The 22,996-nt window shown below is 44.7% G+C and overlaps 1 protein-coding gene across 3 annotated transcripts in view; it reads left to right on the forward strand.

The window, feature by feature from the left end:
* spns2 (spinster homolog 2 (Drosophila)) overlaps window positions 1-14,564 on the forward strand; it is a 58,156-nt gene extending 43,592 nt beyond the window's left edge. For 2 of the 3 annotated variants that reach the window (XM_042218860.1, XM_042218862.1), the window contains 3 exons: window positions 2,344-2,507; window positions 4,517-4,550; window positions 11,622-14,564. In XM_042218860.1, the coding sequence (XP_042074794.1) occupies window positions 2,344-2,507; window positions 4,517-4,550; window positions 11,622-11,636 (213 nt within the window). In that variant the 3' untranslated portion in view covers window positions 11,637-14,564. Of the gene's footprint in view, window positions 1-2,343; window positions 2,508-4,516; window positions 4,561-11,621 lie in introns of all 3 variants that reach the window. The other variant, XM_042218861.1, reaches the window with a different exon arrangement.
* The last annotated feature ends 8,432 nt before the right edge of the window (window positions 14,565-22,996 follow it).

Below are 22,996 nucleotides of genomic sequence, written 5' to 3' on the forward strand. Positions count from 1 at the left end.
CTCACAGCCTGGCTTAGCTACATTAACCAAAGCAGTGGAAGTGTTTGATTAGAGAATCAAACTGGCCCGACAGCCTCACGCAGACGCAGGTGTCTGCAGAGCTGCAGGGAGAAGACCGCAGTGCTTTCTTCCCTAAATGAAAATGTTGAAATAGTGTCTAAGCCCGTGTAACAAAAGAAGCAGAAGATGATTTACAACGACTGATCAAAGCCAGCCTTTAAAAAAATACACATTCTGTGGTGATGCAGGTTCAGGGGCTGGCACTGCATTGTGCCTGCACATTCAATAGATCAATTATATTGTACAGATTTGCCACAGAGAGATTTTGCTTTGATAACCGTATGACTCATTCTCAGTCACCTTGATTCTACTCATTTGAAGGCTCCATCGGTGCTCCAATAGTCTAACCACAGAAACAGTTCAGATCAGTCGCAACAGGAAAAATGCAACGTGTTGCCGACAGGGAGGATTTGTCTCTGCTTGAAATCATTGTGCTTTATATTGGATAAATAAAACAGGTGGAGTCTCACTGGTATAATAAAACTTCTCCGTTTTTTTTCCTGAATTTTACCAAGTAAAACAGAAAATTAACCAGCAGATTAAATATTAATTGAAATAACAGATTAGTTAGACAGGACCATAGCAGCGCGGCTTTGTTGTCTACTTAAACATGCAGACATGAAACAGGTGAGAAACAGCATGAGAAGAGGAGCTGGGGTGGAGGCGGGTTGCAAAGCTGCTTGCAGCCGCACAGACGGTGAGATTAAAACAGCAGGAAGGAATTTCCGTTTATGAGCAGACAACTGGATATCTGACAGAATATCAGCTGAGCTGTCATGTGATGTGTGCTGGCATTGAGGTCATCAACCTTATATGCCTTTTATATAGTCCGATATAAGATTATTACTTAGCAGTCATTGCCCATGTCCCAAATGTCGGTAAACACACACAGCTCAGTATTGAAGGCACTAAAGCCTGCATCCAGGCTTCAGGGGTCACAGTTCACCTCTGGGTGACACAGCCAACCGCCGGCGGTTTCTCAGACCTCCACAAACCCAGGACCGCAGCATAGACTGCTCCGAGTGCGTCAGCGCTGTTGTTGTGCAGTGGTTAGACACACGAGTGCCATGGCCCTGTCGCAGCACAGGCTGAGTGCAGGCAGATACGCAGTCGCCCGTGCACAGTCACAAATACTGTGAATGAGCAAAGTGGAGAGTCACAAGAAAAACAGACTAGTGGTTATTGCTTAGCAACCACAGGAGAAAGTGAGCAAGTGAGTCGTCTCGGTTCACAATTAGGTTTTGACGTGTGACGCGGAGATCATGCACAACAAACCACTGCGGCATTTCCAGTACGCCTGCTGCACATGGCAGCGCCCGCAGATATCGGTGCCCGCATGCCGCACAGATACCACTTCCTGTCGTGTAAAAAAGCAAAGATTCCTCTCTATCAGCGCGTACACCAAAACGAATCCCCCGAGAAGGACATGATGGACTCCACCTATACTGTAAAGTAGGACACAGCCAGAGGCAGAGTGGGTGGCAGCGGGATGCCGGTGACAACAATCTCTCAGCAATCTTCCAAGAAATGCTTCCTGGTAATTAGACATGCGGCTGTTCTCCACGTATTTTTAGTCAAGCTGCACTCTGCAAGTTGCAGACAATTGACTGTACACCTCTGCACACACACGCGTGCACGCACGCGCGCACACACACGCACACACACACACACACGGCTGCTGGGCCTATAAGAGATTTGGTCATTTTCTGTAATGGCTCCTTATTAAGCATGCACGTGGCTGCACATAGGAGCACATACTGCACGCGTGCAGTCCTCCTGTCAGCATTTCTCAAGCTCTCCCTGCAGAAGACCTGGCTTTTGCTGACATAACAAGAAATGCCTGTCCTTTAGTGACCTATTGTTGCCCACGGATTCGACAGCCCACAGTCTGCTGAAAGCTAGCAGCAGCAGCCTCCTCTCCGTCACGACTGTCAGAGCAGCGATCTCTGGGAGGCAGAGATGGTCACTTCACTCCCACCGCTCTCCAGCTGTTGTTTTTCTCGACACTGCGCACGACAGACTGAATCCTGGTGTTGCTGAAGATGAAGATGAGCTATTAGCTGTGAAATCCTGCCTATTTTAGGACAAAAACAAGGCGTCTTACATCATGTGTCGGTTTTGCAGTGATGAAATGTGCAGGACTCACGCTGAGCAGTGAGCAGCTTGTAGTGTGTCAGAGCATTAGGAGATATATAAAGATAAGGTTTTGAATGAGTACAATCTTTCCTTTTGTTGTGTTTGTGGTCATGTGTCATTGTGTATGTGCGTCTGGCCTGATTGCAGATCTCGGACGCCCTTCAGCAGAAGTACACTACATCAGCACTGTGGCGGTTCCTGAGTTTGGGCTATGCCCTCATGCTTTGTCCCTTCATCATCGTCCTGGGGGGCATGTTTTTCCTGGCCACCGCGCTCTATTTCCTGGATGACAAAGATAAAGCCGAGGCCCAGTAAGTGACTCGGACTGTTTTTGAATAACTCATCATTATTTCATGTATTATTGAGTCATTCATTCTTCATGTAAGACCTCCACAAGTTCAAAACAAATCATCTTAGTTGCGAGAAGTTGAGGAGGTGTCAGCAATCCTTGTATTATTTATTGTCAGCAGAGTGCAGAAACATTGGGTTGAGATTTTTTATTTACGCTCGAGTTTGAGGCAAGCCAGGGACACGGCGCCCGAGCGATGCCAAGAGTGGTGCCAACCCGGAGGACCCAGAAAGGCCCCGAGCCAGCAGAAAGTCCCAGTCAGCTGAAAATGCTCCGGAGCTGTTGTAGCCATCAATTTGTTCTCACTAAGACTTTTACCAGCCTATCCTGCTCATACGTTCATATTTTCCCTCCTTCAAACACACGAGCAGGTCATAGCCTTAAAAGGCAAAAACACACTCGTCCTTCTTCGGCCTTCTTATTTCCTCCTGACTACTTTTTTTCTGTTTTTTTTTATCACGTCGGCTTACTCCCCTGGTGCCAGCGTTCTAAGAAATGACTTCCTTCCTGCTGAAGATGACGGGCGTTTTTAGACAGGATGGCAGTCTGAAGTCTGAAGTCTGTCTTCGCCCGATCGACTTAGTCACGCGTTGTTTCCCAGTGTTTTCCAAACCCCGTTCGAGCTTTTTTTGTCCAGCTTGGTCAAAATAATCACCAGAGGAGCGTTTTAGTGTCGTTGCCATATTTGTAGTCCAAGCTGCCGTTCACGCTGTCGATGTTTCCTCTGTGAAATGTTAATATACGGTTTTAAAGAGCTCTTTTTAAAGACATACATGACTGCTGTGGCTACAAAGCCACGCTGCGCTTCTGGTGGGTTTACTCGAAGAAGAAAAAGAGTCACACACTTGCCATTGTGCCAGTAATAGATACGAGGCTGTGGCCAAACATGCAACCACATTATTGCAGATTGCATAGCAGATGGCAAATGTTCACTCAAACTATGTCCAACCACAAGCCCTTAACTTTCACGTGACACTGTTTAGGTCTAATGCTGCAGCATGTGCAGAGCTACACACTACACAGACTGCAGGCGTGTCCTCATACAAATACTTCACATGGTGTATGGAAGTTAGCATTAAGGTCACTTGGACTCAACGCCAGTACAGCTTTAAGTCTCCCTGCATAAAAGACTAAAAGAAAAAATGCTTAATCAGTATGTAATAAATCCTTATGCTGCGGTAATACGTGTGAGTATACAGACGTTACACAGACACTGTGGTAGGAAGAACACCATCCACACCCACAGCCTGCTCCTGTGGAAAGCTGAAGCATAAATAAATGACTGTGAATCCAACAGCAAACGCAGCGTTCATACCTGCGCGCTACACAGCAGATTTGTGCGAAATATCCCATCAGACTGAAACAGCAGCAGCTCTTATGTAACAAACAGCGAACGGCACCTCGGGGACCGAGAAAGCTCACAACACGCACAACTTTGTCGAACGAGGGTTGTTCCACGACTCGGCTATTTATAGATCCCATTCACACTATAAAGCCCCAATTTATACACAGCGCTCTGCACCCCCGTCCTCCTGCTCTGAGTGTGTCCTCAGACACTCTGAGCTATTTATAAAAAGCTGAACAAGTAACTCGGGAGAGTGCCGCTGTCTAATTTCTGCCTTAAACATTGCTTCATTATTTCTAGGTTGGTAGCTTTTGGCTGCAGGGTTGCCATTAATAGCTCCAGTTCATTGCACACACACACACCCTTCTCGCACACATTTATCCAGTCCACATCTACACTCGCTGATGTGTGACAGCAGATCTGTCTCAGCCGCCATGACTGTGAGCTTTGATCGAGCGTGGGTTCCAGCAGGCAGGCGGTACACTGCAGCTCGGTGAGAACAGGATGTGGACATGATGGAAGTTAGGATGAAAACGTGAAGAAAAACTGAGGATTCATAAACATACAGTGAATTGTGTGTTTGTTTGTTTTTTAGCGAGATGCTAAAATGATTCTTCTTTCTTCAGGTGTAACCAGGCAACACAGCCCCCTTCAGTCAAGGTATGACCAGGTAAATTGCCTTTTATCCTAAAGACACTTTCAGCAGTAGTAGTAGTGACAGTCTCAGCTCACTGACTTTTACAGAGCTCCCGTCTCAGTACCTGGCAGCGCTTTTCATTGGGAGACACCTAAAAATAAGGATGAATGACACGTTAACCTGAGGCCACGCAGAGCTTTACAGCAGTGCAGGTGATAAACACGAATCCATTTGGCGTCTACTCGGGCGTTCAGGCGTTCTTTGAATTGTGGTTATTCGACCAACTACTTGGCATCTTATCAGGACCTGAAGTGCCTTTCCTATTTCCTGCCTTTATCACTCGCTCACACATGGTGCAAACCTCCCTAATTATTAACTCAGCAGAAAAGCACACAATAACTGGCAGCAAACCAGCAGACTCTGCACAATGGGGGGGGGCACAAGAATAAACTTTGACTCCCTGATTAGGAAGACAAGAAAATCTGCCGTGACTTATTTGTAAAGGTTATCATGTACAGCTGAAAGGCCGGGCTTTTACTCTGTTCTTTGGAGCCCTGGCTGGGTTTAATTGACCTCTAAATATTTATCAAACTGGTTTATGTACACGAAACGGAAAAAACTGCCAATTGATGCTTGTAATTTTGGCTTTTTTTCACTACCCGCCATTAATAATCTGTCTGTGTGAGCCAAGGTCCCGTCTGCTGGTGTAACCAGGATAGACAAACGAGAAAACAAAGGGGCGTTGGAGTTTTGACCGGATGGACAGAGTTCAGGTCAGGAAACAGTGTGATCATGGGCCAAAGTTGCAGCTGCCTGTAGTATTTGAGAGCAACGGTTGATTAGATGGAAAATTTGTCTGAGAGTGCGACTTCACACAGACGGTAGAAAGAATGATCTGCCTGAGAAAACCTGATTATCTGTATGTAGGAAAAGTTGTCTTCTGCTCATCCTGCACATTTTACGAAATAAACATAGAAATTAAAATTCAAAGATTACAACCGACGAGACGCTACGCTGGTGGCACCGCTCAGTTCAGGTTTGCTCGTATAACACCAAGTCAGAAAAGTGTAAAAGCCTCCTTTGACGACAACAGAAACTGTGCAAACAACAGTGTAAATATTCGCCTTGAGAATAAGAATGTTTTCAACAGTTAACACTGAAAGCTGCACCACCGTACGGCATAGCATCACTCACAGCAACCAAATGTTTACTGTGATGGATTACCTATTACAGGTGAGAGCTTGGGAAGCAGATTTGCATGGAGCACTGATGGATGGGAGCCTTGAAGGCAGAAAATCAATCTCAAAATTTGCAGAATGCTTCAGAATATATTCTGCAGAAACATAGGGGCATAAAATTTGTATTTAATGGGCTGCAAAATATCGAAACACCAGTGCTGTCCTGTAGGTCCTGCAGCGTCATTCCCATTGGCAGGGTGAGATTAGCGTGCATAGCTAATGACAGGTGACACGAAAGGCTCCGCCGCCGTGCATATTGTGTTTCAGTGCTCCCGGCCTGAGGGCCTCATCACTTCTCTGTCACACGCAGCAGCCAAAGCATTTCGTTCCTGCTGTCAAACGGTGCTAATTATAGAGAACAGTGATTACAGCTGCATGAGGTCAGAGTTGAGTCTGCCTGTGACATTTCTGCAGTACAACCACATCGGTCCAAGTAATTGATTCTCAACAGATTTGATGTGCAGGGTAATCCAGTCAATGGCAGGTAGCATTTCCTCCCTCGGGTCTGATTCAAGATCAATACAGAAAACAGATTACCTGCTCAGCAATGACACGTGTTCACGCTCAGTTTGACCGCTGTGTACAGCCGTCAAATAGAAACAGGCCGTCAAACAGAAACAGGCCGTCAAACAGAAACAGGCCGTCAAACAGAAACAGGCCGTCAAATAGAAACACAGGCCGTCAAATAGAAAAACAGGCCGACAATAGAAAACAGGCCGTCAATAGAAACAGGCCGTCAAATAGAAACAGGGCAAACAGAAACAGGGCAACAAATAGAAACAGGCCAAACAGAAACAGGCCGTCAAACAGAAACAGGGCAACAAAAGAAGAAACAGGCCGTCAAATAGAAACAGGGCAACAAATAGAAACAGGCCGTCAAACAGAAACAGGGCAACAAATAGAAACAGGCCGTCAAATAGAAACAGGCACAACGAAACAGGCCGTCAAATAGAAACACAGGCCGTCAAACAGAAACAGGGCAACAAATAGAAACAGGCCGTCAAACAGAAACAGGGCAACAAATAGAAACAGGCCGTCAAATAGAAACAGGGCAACAAATAGAAACAGGCCGTCAAACAGAAACAGGGCAACAAATAGAAACAGGCCGTCAAATAGAAACAGGGCGTCAAACAGAAACAGGCGTCAAAAGAAAACAGAAACAGGCCGCAAAAAACAGGCCGACAAATAGAACAGGCCGTCAAACAGAAACAGGGCAACAAATAGAAACAGGCCGTCAAACAGAAACAGGGCAACAAATAGAAACAGGCCGCAAATAGAAACAGGCAACAAATAGAAACAGGCCGTCAAACAGAAACAGGGCACAAATAGAAACAGGCCGTCAAATAGAAACAGGCAACAAATAGAAACAGGCCGTCAAATAGAAACAGGCAAATACAGGTCAACAAATAGAAACAGGCCGACAAACAGAAACAGGCCGACAAATAGAAACAGGCCGCAACAGAACACCAAAATAAACTCAGAAAGGCTTGAAGGGTAACTAGAGATGGACCGATCCGATATTACGTATCGGTATCGGTCCGATACTGACCTAAATTACTGGATCGGATATCGGAGAAAAATAAAAAATGTAATCCGATCCATTAAATATCACGAAAGCACCTCACAAAACTTGCAACACGCCGTAACTCACCTCAGAACGTTAGCACGTCGGAGCAGTATGCATCACGTGATAGAGCGGCTGTGGCATGCGGGACCTGTCGGTGGTCTGGATAGCATTGGAGCTTCGCTAGCAACCCGGCATTTCATCTCCGACAAAGTTATCCCCGAGAGAAGTAAAGCAAGTGTGTAAGTCCATCTCTGAATGTTTGTAAAGCATTCCTGCGTTAAGCTTAACGAGCGACTGCCTCTCGCTCTCCGGCTGCTACTTCAATCATGAAACTGCTTAATGATCAGCTGATCGGCTTTTCTGTCGCGAGTCCGTTCTCTGTTTGTTTTTGGCCCACTTTGCACCAGAAAGAGGAAACCAGCGGCTGAACAACAGCAGCACGTTTAAGCTTGATCAGCTGTTGTTAGAATTTATTTAATATTACTTTCTACACCAGGATCTTTTTCTACGTAGCTGACGGCTGGTAACTGTGCAGGGGCGGATCTAGCAAAGTTTAGCCAGGGGGGCCGATAGGGCATTAACAGGGAAAAGGGGGCACAAAGACATACTTTTCTTTCTTATTCTCATTTAAAATGTCTAGCTTTTAATAAATAATTATCTGACACCCAAAGTTTTAATTTGATGTAAAATGAATAGAAGTCAATTACTGTATATAGTAGACTATTAAGTCTAATATATATACCCTAGTAAGCTATAGTACTTTTTCCTTTGGGAAGGTACCATCTGTGCAGTCTGCAATTTTGTTGAAGAAAGATGTTGAATCTATTTAATATTTCTTGAAAAATAATTGATTTCTGTGCATTTTTTTTCACACTGCATCAAATTAAGGTTGATTACGTCGATTAAGCATCATGAGGTGGAGCGTGAGGGGTGGTTCCCTATTTTTTATTTATTTATTTTTGTTGTTGCTGGGAGTTGGAACCCTATTAGTTAGGTTGCTTAATATTTATGCTAAGTACTCTTTAAAATACCAGAATAGGGAGGATGGTGTAGGTTTAAGTTTATTAGATTGATCAGTATTGCTGAACTATGAAATATTTTTTTTTGCATACAGGTATAACAGAATAGCTTTAGTGTAGTTGTTGTTTTAAACTTGAGTATGAACTTATACAAAATGCAGCAAGATATTTAAAAAACAGTTTTGTTGATTAAAAAACACTATATCGGATTCATATCGGTATCGGCAGATATCCAAATTTATGATATCGGTATCGGACAATAAAAAAGTGGTATCGTGCCTCTACAGGTAATAAGAGAAACGTGAAGGCCGAGGCGTCAATAGAAACAGGCGACCAGAAACAGGCCGTCAACAAGAAACAGGCCGATCAAATAGAAACAGGCCGATAATAGAAACAGGCGACTAATCAATAGAAACAGGCCGCAAAACAGAAACAGGGCGACAACAGAAAGGCCGACAAACAGAAACAGGGCGACAAATAGAACAGGCGAAAACAGAAGGGCGACAAAGAACAGGCGACAACAGAAACAGGCAAAACAGAAACAGGGCAACAAATAGAAACAGGGCGACAAATAGACAGGGGCAAAAGAAACAGGCGTCAATAGAAACAGGCCGTCAAATAGAAACAGGCCGTCAAATAGAAACAGGCGCATAATAGAAACAGGCCGCAAATAGAAACAGGCCGACAAATACGAAACAGGGGACAATAGAAAGGCGACAAACAGAAACAGGCGCAAAAATCAGGAACGTCAAATAGAAACAGGGACAAACGAAAGCGCAAAGAACAGGCGACAAACGAAAAGGGCGAAAACAGAAACAGGGCCGACAAAGAGAAACAGAACAAACAGAAACAGGCGTCAAATAGAAAGGCGACAACAGAAACAGGAGCAAATAGAAACAGGCCGTCAAATAGAAACAGGCACAAATAGAAACAGGCCGACAATAGAAACAGGGCCGACAAACAGAAACAGGCCGTCAAACAGAAACAGGCTGTCAAATAGAAACAGGGCGACAAATAGAAACAGGCCGTCAAATAGAAACAGGCCGTCAAACAGAAACAGGGCAGATCAAATAGAAACAGGCCGACAAACAGAAACAGGCCGACAAATAGAAACAGGCCGACAAACAGAAACAGGCCGACAAACAGAAACAGGCCAAATAGAAACAGGCCGCAAATAGAAACAGAGCAACAAATAGAAACAGGCCGTCAAATAGAAACAGGGCGACAAACAGAAACAGGCCGTCAAATAGAAACAGGCGACAAATAGAAACAGGCGTCAAATAGAAACAGGCCGAAAAGAAACAGGCCGTCAAACAGAAAACAGGCCGTCAAATAGAAACAGAGCAACAAACAGAAACAGGCCGTCAAATAGAAACAGGCCGTCAAATAGGAAATTATGAAGCGCTGGAAAAGTTTAGGGAGAATATTTTAATTTGAAAAAGTGTCTGAATCCATCAAGAAGCGGAAGCTGGTGTGAGGAGAGAAAAGACACTTCTGCTGAATAAATGAGGATGAAGGGAGGCAGTAATCGCTTAAGCTGTTATACATCGCGAGCTATTAATCTCCGGCGAAGCAATCCCAGACGGAGATGAGATACACCGAGATCCAATTAACTTCATGTGCAAGAGGAACTGGCCTCTGCTGACCAGGTTTCCTCCACCCCGCCGCACAATACCTCAAGGACGTCCCCGAGCCGGGGGCCGTCAAAAGATCGGCGTGTGATCTGACAGCGGACCTTCACGCTCATTTATTCAGTAACTGCAACTCTCCTGAAATTTTAATCATGAGGCAAAACTCTGACTTAATCACTGCTGTCCAAACTTTAACTGTTACAACTGTTTATACAGCTGCAGGCACAAACTTTCCTTCTTCCCCCTCTTATCATTCAACAAAGGCTCAGAGTCCTCAGTCAGCAGAGCTCGCTGGGGTCACCGTGCAGCAACCGCAGACTGCACACACACACACACATGCATATGCACACACACACATGCATATGCACACACACACATGCATATGCACACACACACATGCATATGCACACACGCGGGAAGTATAGAGGCAGGCTGTGGTGGGACTCGTATAGCTTTTATTGCATTGCTCCTGTTTCATGACATTGTGAATGCCGTGTCTTCTTTATTGTATCTTTGGCCTTCAGTCTGGTTTCATCGCTCCTCCATCACATCTGCAGCCGTGTCAGCCGACATGTTTTTGCTTCCAAAAACTGCTGCATGTTGGTTTGATTAGTCTTTGTTTGCTTGCCAAATCACTCAGTCCTCCACTTTGCTGCAGAAGCCAGCACAGTAATTGTTTAGCTGCGAGGAGGCAGGCCAGTCCCACAATATCAAAGCATTCACAACTCTAATTATCTCTCCATCACACTAGCGTTTGGGTATTTTAATTTCAAGTCTGTCTCATAAACAATTCAGAGTTTACAGCAACAACTGGAACTAACAGTTGAAAAATGCTTCATCCCAGAGAGGACTGGATCTGCATATGCAAACCAAAAATCCCTTAATCCTCTTGTTTATGCTAATTACCCCGGCTGCTCTCAGTGTGTGTGTCTACATGTGCACTATATACACCTGTGTGTGTTTCACTGAGAGACGCTCAGAAACTCACTCTGCTGAGCTCTCTCGCAATAATCCCATTGTAGCAGCAGCATTAGCACGTGCACTGGAGCGACCAGGACAACGTAAATGACCACAACAAGCAGCGGGACACTCTGCCATCCCTCACTCATCCAATCTGAAGGGATCACAAGTGTGGCACCGTGAAAGCTTAAAGGTCTAATCTCCAGCTGGTGTGAAGCCCCCCCTCTGGTGCCACGCCTTCTCCATTCGCTTTGTTTGTGTTTGTATCAGCAGCTAGAAGTTAGATTGGCTTGTCACACCGGCCTCTTCGTTCAATCACTTCCTCATTTAATCGCCTCGTGTTATGACCGTGTTTTACCCTCAACAAACCCCTCCCTCATTAATCTTTGCGTATGCCGATGGCATGTTTGCCATAGAAACCGAGGCACCATCAACATCGAATATACGGCTCCGTCGGGAGAAGCAGCGGCCGCGTGTTGCTGTGGCTTATAGCTTGCAGACTGGGGAGGATCTGCGTTAGACAAAGTGTAAAGCGCTGGCATATTCAGGTCATAGGCCGGTCCTGGTGTGAAGGGTCGTACCAGATGGCCCGGGAGCTTTCGACCTCAGCGTTAATTACAGGAGAATTCCCCGTGGTGCGGCCAGGCTCTAACTGCAGCTTTTTCTCTCTTCCTCTCAGGTGACGAGCAAATGAGGAGCTACCTGAATGCACAACCAAACCTGACAAAGGATGACTAGACGGCGATAAAAGAAAGGCTTCTTTATGCTCCCAGTCATCCTCCCCAAGATCATCATCCTCCTCCTCCTCCTCTTGGCTCCTGCTGCTCTCTGTTTTTTTACAGTCTCGCTGAGGTGACTGGAAAGAGGGAGCGTCTTGCCCCTCCTTCTAAACCACAGCCCGGTGAGAAGGTGCTCAACCCACCCTCCACTTGGATCGTGTCCTCCTCGCCTCTGTGAGGATCCTCTGAACTTTTGCAGGCCAAGTCCGCCGTAAGCCCTCCTGATGCTAAACTACTGAATGCTGACCACGAACCTGCCCTGTCTGTCTGCCTGTCTGTCTCTTATCGGCTGTCGATCTGCAACAAGTGCCATAGCATCATTACATTCCTTCGGATTTGCACTGACCGCCAACAGCCCTCATCACTAGCTATGTTTACATGCATTCGACTAAGCCACGCATGCTCTGCTGAAGCTAAAGCAGCTGCAGGAAAACGCAGCAGCGGTGCAGGCGTTGTTTATCTCTTTAAACAAGTGACTGATGTCGCATTACTCATCACAGTCTCGCCGCAGTAACAGCAGAAACAGCAAATTCAGTGTTTACACCATAAATCCAGTATTTTCACAGTGAAAGTTTTGCCGTGCATGTAAACAAGCTAGAGCCAAAAATGTGTTGCTTTGGGAAAGGTCAGTGAACGAGCCTTAAAGTCGGAGCTTTCACACCTGCAGATGTTTCTTTGAGCCCCGCGTGCGTTTCCACTTGGATGAGAACTCGTTATGTTCGGATTGTTTGTGTCGTTTTCTGTTTATGTCGGATTTGAAGCTGGAGGTTACTGCCTATGATTGTTTCCTAACCGTGATGATGCAGTCTGGGCAATTTAAAGTGGACACTGGATATGTATAGTTTATATAATTTATATTTATAATTTATTCTATTCATGCTTTTTCCAAAAGTCAATGTCATGCTAGTCTTTTGACTGTTTATGTACACGAGAAGCAATACTAAGAACATTTAGAAGAAACCAACCTTTTTGTTTCACACTGCCTTATCAGTGAGCTCGGCTTCCCTTTAAAGAGGTCGCTCTCTGATGGTTGGTTTTGAATTTCTGGACACACCACCCACCCACACAGGGGCCGAGTCGCTCTTAATGGTGGATCGCAGTCCAATCATCAGCGGTTACAATAACAGGCATTGTGAAAAGAGGCCCTTCCCCTCCAACTGCAGATATCCCATTGCATCAGTTTATTAGCGAGGGGAATCAAAATCCCAGACAGGAACAGGAAACGCGAGCTCGTATCGTTGCAAACTGATGAATGAGGAATCCCCCTAAAGAGCTGAAAGAGCTTCATTTCTGCCTGCCGTTTCCATGGGTACACATCTCTCACGAAGAAAACAAAACAACAATTGTCAGTGAGGGAAGCTATAGCATGTAGCTTGCACATAACACAAGCGATGGTGAAGGGTGAAAGTGATTATTGTGAAACCTCAGAGCCACTAATGGGATCCCAGGTTTTTAAGGGGGAAAGATGCACTTTGCAGACCTGGAAGGAACCACAGAAGGCAGAGGATGCACTGACCTTAGCTGAGGAACAAAAGGAGACTCCGAGGTGGTTCCTGTAGCATTGATGTGTGACTCACTGGCTGTGTGGGGGTGCTGTGTGGGCTGTGTCCTTGCTGCCAGATCATTAGCTTTAGCTTCTTCCTCCAACTGCGTGGAGCTCTCTGAATGTGATTCTGTCCCACCCGATGTGTTTACACCACCTTCATCTTCTTAACGAACTAAGCTTCTTACCTTCCATTTATTGATCTTCTTTTCCTTTGTAATGTTGTCAGAGGACTTTTTGAATACCTACAGTAGAGATATATAAAGCTATACCATGCAGCGATTTTAATATATTGTAAATGATGGCTTGGATGCAATGTATTTATTTGTTTGTTACATATTGAAGAATATTCTATAAAGGGAAATTTAAGGCTGCAGTATAATAGACTGAGCCATGTGTCACTGGGTTGGAAACCTTTTCCTGTCATACTGAAACAACACACGCCCCTTTTGCATTAGCTGGATTACGATTGGACATCTCCCACGTGTAGACACAGAAATAAATGCAATGGGTTGTTTTTAAGACACATTAGTCTCATTGTAAGGATGCAATTTATATTAAGCTCATTTATGTGTTTTTATTTGTAGATTCAAAACCATTTTTGCACATTTAATGATCAGGGATTTCTTTGAGCCACCGCCTCGCACCATCGACGGCCCGGCCTCTCGGCGCTAGCGTGTCGTCGTCTGTCATCCGTAGGAACTTCCGCTCTGATCAGACGAGCCATGGATCGAGTTTCACGTTGCCAAAATTCAGTTGATTTAGCACCAGTCCGTCCTTTTATCTGTCGTAAATGTATGTTAACAATCACTGAAGTGATGTCTCGAGGAAATGCTTCTTGTCATACAAGAGTCTGTACAAATAAACTCACGTTGAGCAGAAGAGAAAAAAACAAAAAACAGAAGTTATTTTTATTTTTAGAGGACGTCAGTACACGTGTCCGAGAAGTCAAAGGGTATTCTTTTAGAGCTGGAATGTGATGCTCCCGTGGGTGGATGATGGAAAAATGTACAGGTCTGTAAATCAAATAAACCTATTCACACACACGTCTGTGCGTCTCTGTGTGTCTGTAACGCCACGGCCATGTGTGTTCATGGCGTTTGCTTCGTCTCGCTGTGTGAATCTGAGGACAGCTCGCACTGCAGCAGCGCCTCGACTGATATTTAGAGGCTGCGCGTAAACTAGAGCAAGAATCTGTGTGTTTAAATAGTGCTTTAATGTTCGGTGCAAGGATCAGTTCTGGCTGGAGTTGCAGATATTAATCTGTAACGTAGTTTGTTTGTAACTTTAATACAAGGATTCAAATATTTTAGGATGAAAAATCTTTATTAAAAAGACAAGTGAGTGTTTAGTTATTAAGGCTTCAGTTTTGTGCTGCTTGGCAAAATGTTAATTGTGTTGGTGTCACAGAAATGGAGGAAACCCTGTGAGACTCGCTGTCAATCTGTTTAACCTGCAGAACGCGCGCCGACGTGTCTGTGTTTGCTCATCACTTGCTCATTTCCATGTGTGTCGTATTTGTGGGGAGAGGCTGCTGGAGCGCAGACACCAGACTTTAACTGCATTCTGCTGCAATAAATCAACCTGACAGACGGACCCGGGGCTTACAGTTGTACACAAACTCAATGCCAAAGAAATTGTGAGGAATGTAAATTTAAAGAAAAGTGTGGATTGATTTGAAAATCTCTCAAACCCGGATTTTATCCCCAGTAGATCCCACAAACCACGTCAAAGGTTTGAATGGAGAAAATCAACATTTTAAGAAAGTCCGGGGAGATGTTTACTGCTGCGTAGCGTCCCCTCTTCTTTTAACCACAGCCTGCAAACATCTGGGAGCTGAGGAGACCAGCTGCTGGGCTTCAAGGACAGTAATGCTGATTCCTCCACGATGATGTGGGATTAAAGATGCTCAACCAGGTCTCCTCTCTGGGTTAGCAGGCAGGTCAGCAGCACCACGCTGTTGCTCTAAAACCTGCCTGTACCTTTGAACTGTGTTTGCAGACTTCCAGAAGTGCTTCTGAGCCCATGCAGCGATTTGCAGGACCGAATCATGACTGTTTTACAGAATCATGCAGTTCAGCCTGATCGCGGTCGTCCAGCATTGACTTTCAGCCTTGTCCCTCACACACAGATATTTCTCCAGGTGTGCTGAATCATCGTGCACTGTAGATGATGAGATAGTTACAGGATTCATAATTGTTCCAGAAACAGACAACAGTTTTTACAGACTGATGAACCTCTGCCCATCGTCACGTCTGAGAAACTCCTTTTAGTTTCCTGCTTTTGTTCCTCCTTCCCAAGTTGCTAACATCAAAATCAGCTGTTACTTTACAGAAAAGGGTTCATTCTCTCAGATCAGACGTTTGACACGTTTGTTATTCTCATTAAAGTCTGAAAGTCATCACATTCTGTTTTTATTCACATTTCGCTTCTACAATCGAAACTATTGTATGAGCATAGTCCTTTGATTCTTGTTGCTGCTTTCTGTGAACCATCTCTGCTTGTAAATGAATCCACTTACTGTGCTATAGACCCATCATTAGCCCGCCTGCTACATCATTCAGCAGCAGCAGTATTTTGTAAACCTTATAATAAAATGTCACCTGCCTTTGTTCACCAAAGGATGAGTCAGATCGAAGGCATTTAAACGATTTTATTTTGAAATAAACCTACATCCTATCTAGTTCCACACGCCTCATCTTTGCTTACAAAGACTTGATTTTCATCACAGCGAGAGAAGGCAGGAGCTGATCCGTGAATGAACCACTGTATTGTTCAGGTGCAATGAGGCAGGGCCCTGTAAGACTGCTCCCAAAGTAATTTTGCAGCCCCGAGATTGGTTTACAGACACGCTGACACATCACAGGTCTCCATCCGTGCTGTGCATTCTGTAGAAAAGATATATATATATATATATATATATTTTTAACTTCCCGGGAAGTGAGGACACCTTCACCAAAAGGTCATCTCTGCACAGATGCTTATTAGAAAGGGCAGCTCCCTCACATGACTGCTAATGGCGCCAGTGGACGGGTCTATGACAAGGCTGTACAAGCACAAGGAGTAAGTACACGCTGCTTTTGTGACAAAAGAAGACTTGAGACGTTGTCTGGGAGGCCTTTAATTAGGCTAAACCACAGTTAGACCTCACTATCTGATTCGACGTCAGGAGTCCGAGCGAGTTCCAAGTGGAGATTTAGTGTTTAGTTGGCGAACGACCCAAAGAAACCAACACCCTTTCCCACAGTCAGACAAATATGTACCCCAAAGTCCGATGTTCTGGTCTCAAAGTCAACACACCTAGTCATGTACAGCAGGCAGGAAACACAGGGGCGTAGACAGGAAAAGGGAACCATTCTAGCAGCGCTGGAATTTCCATCTGCACTTTGCCCACTTACACTCACAGAGGACGACACACGGGGCAAGTTCAGGTTCACAGCCTCCAAACTGTCAGCACATCCATTTCATACAAATACAGAAAGATCATCAGAATAAGTTCACTGCTGTAGAAATACATAAAAATCCTGTTTGTCATTCTGTTTGTTTCTTTGCTGGTTTTCTGTGAACCTCACAGAGCTTTGATCTCCAAACTTTAAATTAGTCTTTGCAGTCGAACGCTGTAAGAAGCATCATATTCTTTTAGAGCATTGATGAATGCCAACAAGTTGAAAACACAAAGAGCTTTCAATAAAGACCTGAAATAGTTTCTGTAAATGAAATCTAAGACACGGCGGCACAGCGGCGTGGGTTCTCCCCGGGTCCTCCGCCTTCCTCCCACAAAGACACCAGTTTAGGTTCATTGGAAACTCTAAATTGCCCACAGGTTTGAATGTGAGCGTGAATGGTTGTCTGTGTGACACCCCTGTGACAGACTGGCGCCCTGTCCAGGCTGGACCCCGCCTCCCGCCCTCAGACAGCTGCGATAGGCTCCGGCCCCCGCGACCCTGACAAGGATAAGCGGAAGAGAACGGATGGATGGAAAAAGTGGAATCTTGGCAGTCACTCGAATCAGGACACGATAGGTTTGCTGTGGGGACGATCACTATCATATTTGATTCCTCTTAGACTCTGTTGAATATGACGACTCGTTCTGCAAGACACGTGGCCTTTCTGACATCGGATGCCAAAAATGTCCCTTCTTAACTGGAATAAGGAACAGCCGACAAAAATAACAGATGTTACTATATGTGAAGCAAAGTGTGTGTTTTCCACAAAAAGGTCGACTGCATAGAGCAGTCAGGTCTGATGATTAAGACTAAAATAAAGCTTAGAATAAAAAAAGGAAAGAAAGCAGATCTTTCATCTCAAACGGAGCCGAGAGTTTTTATCAGAATACATAAACCACAGCTGTTTACAGTCTATCGCCTCTGTGAGTCTCTCACTTCCCTCTGCCGACCACCCGCCGTCCTGACCCGGCTCACGCTGCCGAGGCACGGTCACCTTCATCCAAACACGATGGCATCGTCATTTTTAAGGTCATCCTGGATGTATCTGCGAGGCTGTCAAAGACAATATGTTTGCTTTTGAGCACTGAATTCGACTCTGCTCATCAGTTCACATGTTACATGTTCCTCACTTTACCATTTCTGTGTGTCGCAGATGCTTTTTCTAACATTACAGGACAGGAGGAGCTGCGAGTACAAAAGGATTAAAAACTACAAATAACTCTGTGATGTTTGAGCATCTGAGGCAAAAACAGCTGACTGCTCCATCACAAGTTCACTTAAGGCAGAGAGCTGTTCAGTTTTCATCCGCTGTCATTGTAAAGGCTCCGTGACTAACAGAAGAAATAAATGCAGTGTATTTATATGACAGTCATATCCAACATCATCGTGCTTTTCTGCTATGACACAGGAAACAGAGATGGAGGGTTTTTAAACTCTTTGTGCCAGAAATACACCGACTGCTCTGTAAGTGACACGTCAGTGTTGTCATTTTGAAACCCTAAACTTTATTTGTTTTAGTTTCTGACACTTTGATCCAGTTTGCTGAACAAAGGCAGTGATGAGCCTAATATTCCCTCCACAACTTTAAAAGGAGTAAACGAGCGTTTTACAGCAGCATTGTCACAGCCCTGTTCAAATGAGATAACACACAACCAGGTTTGTTCATCTATTAACAAATATGTGTTTGTTTAATAATCATGTGAGGATTTCCATCCTGCACTGTGCTTGCAGTGGGAAGCTGTTACTGTGCAGTGTGATGAATGATTCGTTTGGTGGACTTTGTTTCCTTTCAGACTGAGAACATTTCTGATCACGTTAAAGGAGCAGATAAGTCTTCCTATTCTTTCAGATTATGACTCTCAGATACTGTTTATCTGCAGAAGAAGAGCCCTCCATTTCTTCTGTGTCCTCTCTGCAGTTTCCTACATTTTTATGAATACACTGCACACGATGCTGAAATGCCCGACTCTCAGCTTGCACCAACAAGAATCACATCGTTGGTGCAAAAACACTGTTTTCATTCCACAGAAAGAAACAGGAGCAAATGATGTGTTTCTGCAACAGGCTGCCCAAAGCCCCATTTTTAAATCGGCTAAAATAAGCTGTATGAACATGTTATTAGTTCAATTCAATTCAATTTTATTTATATAGACAAAAGTCGCCTCAAGGCGCGTTATTATTAGAATTCATCCCGTCTCCAACAAATCCCATAAAAGTCCAGCCAACAGCCTGGAGTTCATCCTGGCTCTGTGTCTGAGGTTGTGTTCAAGGATGTTTTGACCTGACCTGCAGAACTATCACCTACTGGCTGACGTGTAGCTGCTTCCTACAGACCCACACATTCACATTTTATAAGATATTTTTGAACAGATGTGCAAGAATCGATCTTTGAGGTAAAGCATACAGCAAAATTAAATGATCAAAGTTAAACTTGGAAGTGTGGTTTATTGTTTAACACGAAACATGTGTGAAATTATTATTTGCTAACTTTTAAGACCTGCACATTGGTTGGCTGGCTTGAGCGAAGCTCTTCCTCTCCTCTACTTTGGACTTCATGGATGTCTTTAGCCCCGTGGAGCCGGCTGACCTTCAGCTGTCAGAGTCTGCATTAATGCATATCTCTGCATGTGTTATTATGCGATTAAAGAAGCTGACACATGTTCGAGGGAAAACACGAGGTGCCCTCCTGCCCTCATGGAATGAATAAGAGATGTCGGTGGGCTCAGCAACGTCAGTGAAGGAGTAAATGATTCAGGAACACGTGTCAAGAACATGGCAGGAAGTGGCCATGCTTGCTGTCTTTGGAGCAGACGTCATTACCCCACAGCCAGCTATGATGATCACTCCTCGCTTCCCACCGGGCCTCGAGACTGTAACTTCATCTCAAACTGTGTCAGTGACGTCCCCGCTGGGATGAGGGATTAATTTGATTTGCATGCTTACTAACAAGGATGAAATGCAAATTGACAATGAAACAGTGTTACTGCAGTGTGCTTGTTAAGCACCACAGTGGGTTCAGTGTCACGGGTGAAGCAAGTGTGAGTTATGAATACTAGAGTTTTCTGAATTAAACATGAGCTTATGCTTGGCCTGCAAAGACTGGATGATGGTGCTATTTTTAATCCCACGATTCCATATTTAGAGCTGATGTTTCCACTGCAGCGTGAACTGCGGCTATTTATGCACACGCCCATGTGTGTGGGTAGCATCTGCATTCATCGCTCCCACACAAGAAGCAGAGGTGTGGAAGCAGCTTTGTGAATGATTTGTGTGTGGAGAAGTGAGAAAGTGCCGACCACAGTGTGGAGGAAGGCAAATTACATGGAGTATCTACACACACAAACAGGTGCATGCAAACAAGATGGCAGAGTAAATCGCTCACACCTGCAGTACCACACCTCTTCTACTTTAAACGGGGTCAGACACCAAATGAGAGGATATCTGCTGCTTTGTGTAGTCAAATGAAACATGTTTGACGTAAGGAACACATTACACATATAGCTGATGTGCACATCCCTGGGGGCTCCAACTGGGCTGGATCAGCCATGCTGCAGTATACCTACAATACCCACAGTCCCATTTGTCAAGCTGGTCGACCCTTTAGGAACAGCAGCCGCTGGTCTGGCTCTTGACTGAATGGCTGCTCTGAATGTTTGTACAGATATCAGATGAAAATAAACGAATCCTGATGACGACCTTCTGACTTTCCCTTTAACCCTCTCAGGCTCAAATTAGACTTTTTGTTGCTAATGCACAACCAAGTCCTGCAGTGGTACTTCTGAGTAAAAAAAACTCATAAAATATGTATGTGGGGTAATCAGGTTGTTAGTTATAAACTGTTGTAAATCTGCAACGCCTGCCTGGAGAGGGTTAACACTGACAGTGGCACTAAATCACTAAACCACTGGAAAATATAGAAATTCAGTTTTCCTAACGTTTTCTCTATGATCACATTTCTGCAAAGCAAATGATTTCCATCAGACTCAGTGTTCCCAGATGCTAACAGCTAATTCATATATGTCAGAATACAAACAGGATACACTTTTCCAGTTGTTTCAGCACGATGTCATTACAGTTACCAAATACATCTACTCACACTTACAGCAAGGCTGCTATGTCTGTGGCTTTTGTGGTGTTACCGATGGCTGAATTTCCACCCATCAGGTTGGTTTTTCATATTTTGCATGAAATTTGTGAATGTCTAAAAATCAAAGTCCATATTTGAATAAAAAATAATCCTTCATTTTTACCTGTATGCTACCAAACTGACATAAGTCATTCTTATAGCCCAACATTAGTCCTGCCCAGCGTTTAGCTGCATTATAGATGCACAGCTGAGCCCAGCTTCCTGTCTTTGCTGTGGGCTCACACTTTCCTCGGCTCTTACTCAGCCAGAGAATAAAGAGCTGAGACATGTTAACCACAAAGAAACGGATGTCACTGAGCAAAGACTCAAATGGAGCCAGTACATAATTCAGAGTGGTTAGTGACCGACCAGGCGTTGCACGCAGGCCGACAGCGATGGGAAGCTGACTGCACATCGCCACACAAGCTCTGTGGATTTGAAACTGCTTTATGACGTGAATTCAGAAGTTAATGTGGATGTACAAATGTGGTGCCCAAAGCTGTTTCAGTGGGACAGTTGTTTAGAAAATAATTAGTCACATGAAATAATCCCTCAGTTGACTTGGACACAAATTTGAGGAGCATCAGTTGCTTCACTTAACCCTGTTTTTATGGCATCACCACATCCATCCAGCGTGCTGCACGTCCACTGACCTCCCTCTTTGATTTTACCGCAGGAACAGCTTCTCTGCCTGTTCACATATGGCGCTAAGAGATTTCGTTTTTTCTCAGAGACTTCAGGAAATAGACGTGAATGCTATGCCTGCACAGACACCACATTCCAAATTCCTCAAATGCTATTCAAAGGACATGAATGACATCACACGAGGAAATGTGGCAGGACAGAAAAATAAGGAGGACAGGAAATATTGCTTCGTGCTAAACTTGCTGAACTTTACTGAGACCTCAGTGAGATCTCGCTGCTTATGTCGACATAAACACGCGTCTGAGCAGTGCTTAAGTGAAGCATATTAGATAGCAGTAAGTGCAACTGATAAAGAAAAGGGGACATGACGAGTGTGACGTACTGATAAGAAGAGGACACCATCACCATGCTGTCAGTCAGTGTTGCAGTAAAACACCTGAGTGAGCCTCATTTGTAGCTGTAAGCAATCAGAGCAAACCACACAGTCCAAAAGCACAAAATCCTCCATTTCTTTGTTGTGTTGTTGCCTCTACAACTTGTCACCATGAACTGGTGACAAAAATCATTCACTACTTTAGAGCAAAACCCTTTCCTGACAATATCGCTGATCAATACGTCCGTTCTGGTTTTGATAAGGATACATTCACCTAATGAGATTCATGTGGAGAGGCTTGTTAGGCTATGAGAATGGCAAATGACCTTTGACACAGTCAATAGTGCAGGAGAGTGCTTGCCTGGCTGTCACTTTGACCCAGCTCGTTGAAGCACTTTGGCCGTGTTTTCAAAGCGCTTCAATGATTACAGAACAGCACTGAGTGCTGATTACAAATAAAGAGGAGATAAAGTCAGTGGATCTGTGGAGAGGACATTTGCAGAATACTAGGAGGAGAAAAAGGGCATCTAAATCTGTGAAACAGGCAAAATGCCACATGTTAGCATGCTGTGCAGCCTCGTAGCCTGTGGACAGCGGTGTGGAGACAAAGAGTGGGAGCCAAAACCTGCTCCCACCCAGAGGGGCCGAGCCGAGTGCGATCTGTAAACAGTGATCTGCATTCGCACTGACGCTGAAGACAAATGTCCTGAGGTCAAGTGTATTCAAATCCATATTAAATGAGACGGTTCTTAATTCTGCTCAGAGGAAGAGGATTCAGTTTACGTGGCTCCTGATAACGACGGACACGATAAAGGCGTCACCATATCGCTTCTGTAAATGCTAACAGTGAGGCTGGCTCCTTGGGAAGTTTGTCTCGGCCCAAATCCAGTGGGAGAATCATCGGATGTGGTGGTAGGCGGCAGCACAACAGAAGCCTCGTGGGACTGAGGGATTTATGGGATGTAGGCAGCAGGGTAAGAACTCTCTGCCACAGACACCAACTAAACATTAAATATGCATGAGAGCAGGCAGTCTGCACTGCTCTCTGATCATATGTAGGTAAAATTGATTAACATGCTCTGATTGGTTTGAAACAGTCAGGTGATATTCCCATTTCAGCTGAAGGTTGCTGGTGATGCTAT

The sequence above is a fragment of the Haplochromis burtoni genome, unplaced genomic scaffold (genome assembly GCF_018398535.1).
Source record: "Haplochromis burtoni strain Fernald_Lab_line unplaced genomic scaffold, NCSU_Asbu1 Contig_24, whole genome shotgun sequence".
NCBI classification, from domain to species: Eukaryota; Metazoa; Chordata; class Actinopteri; order Cichliformes; family Cichlidae; genus Haplochromis; species Haplochromis burtoni.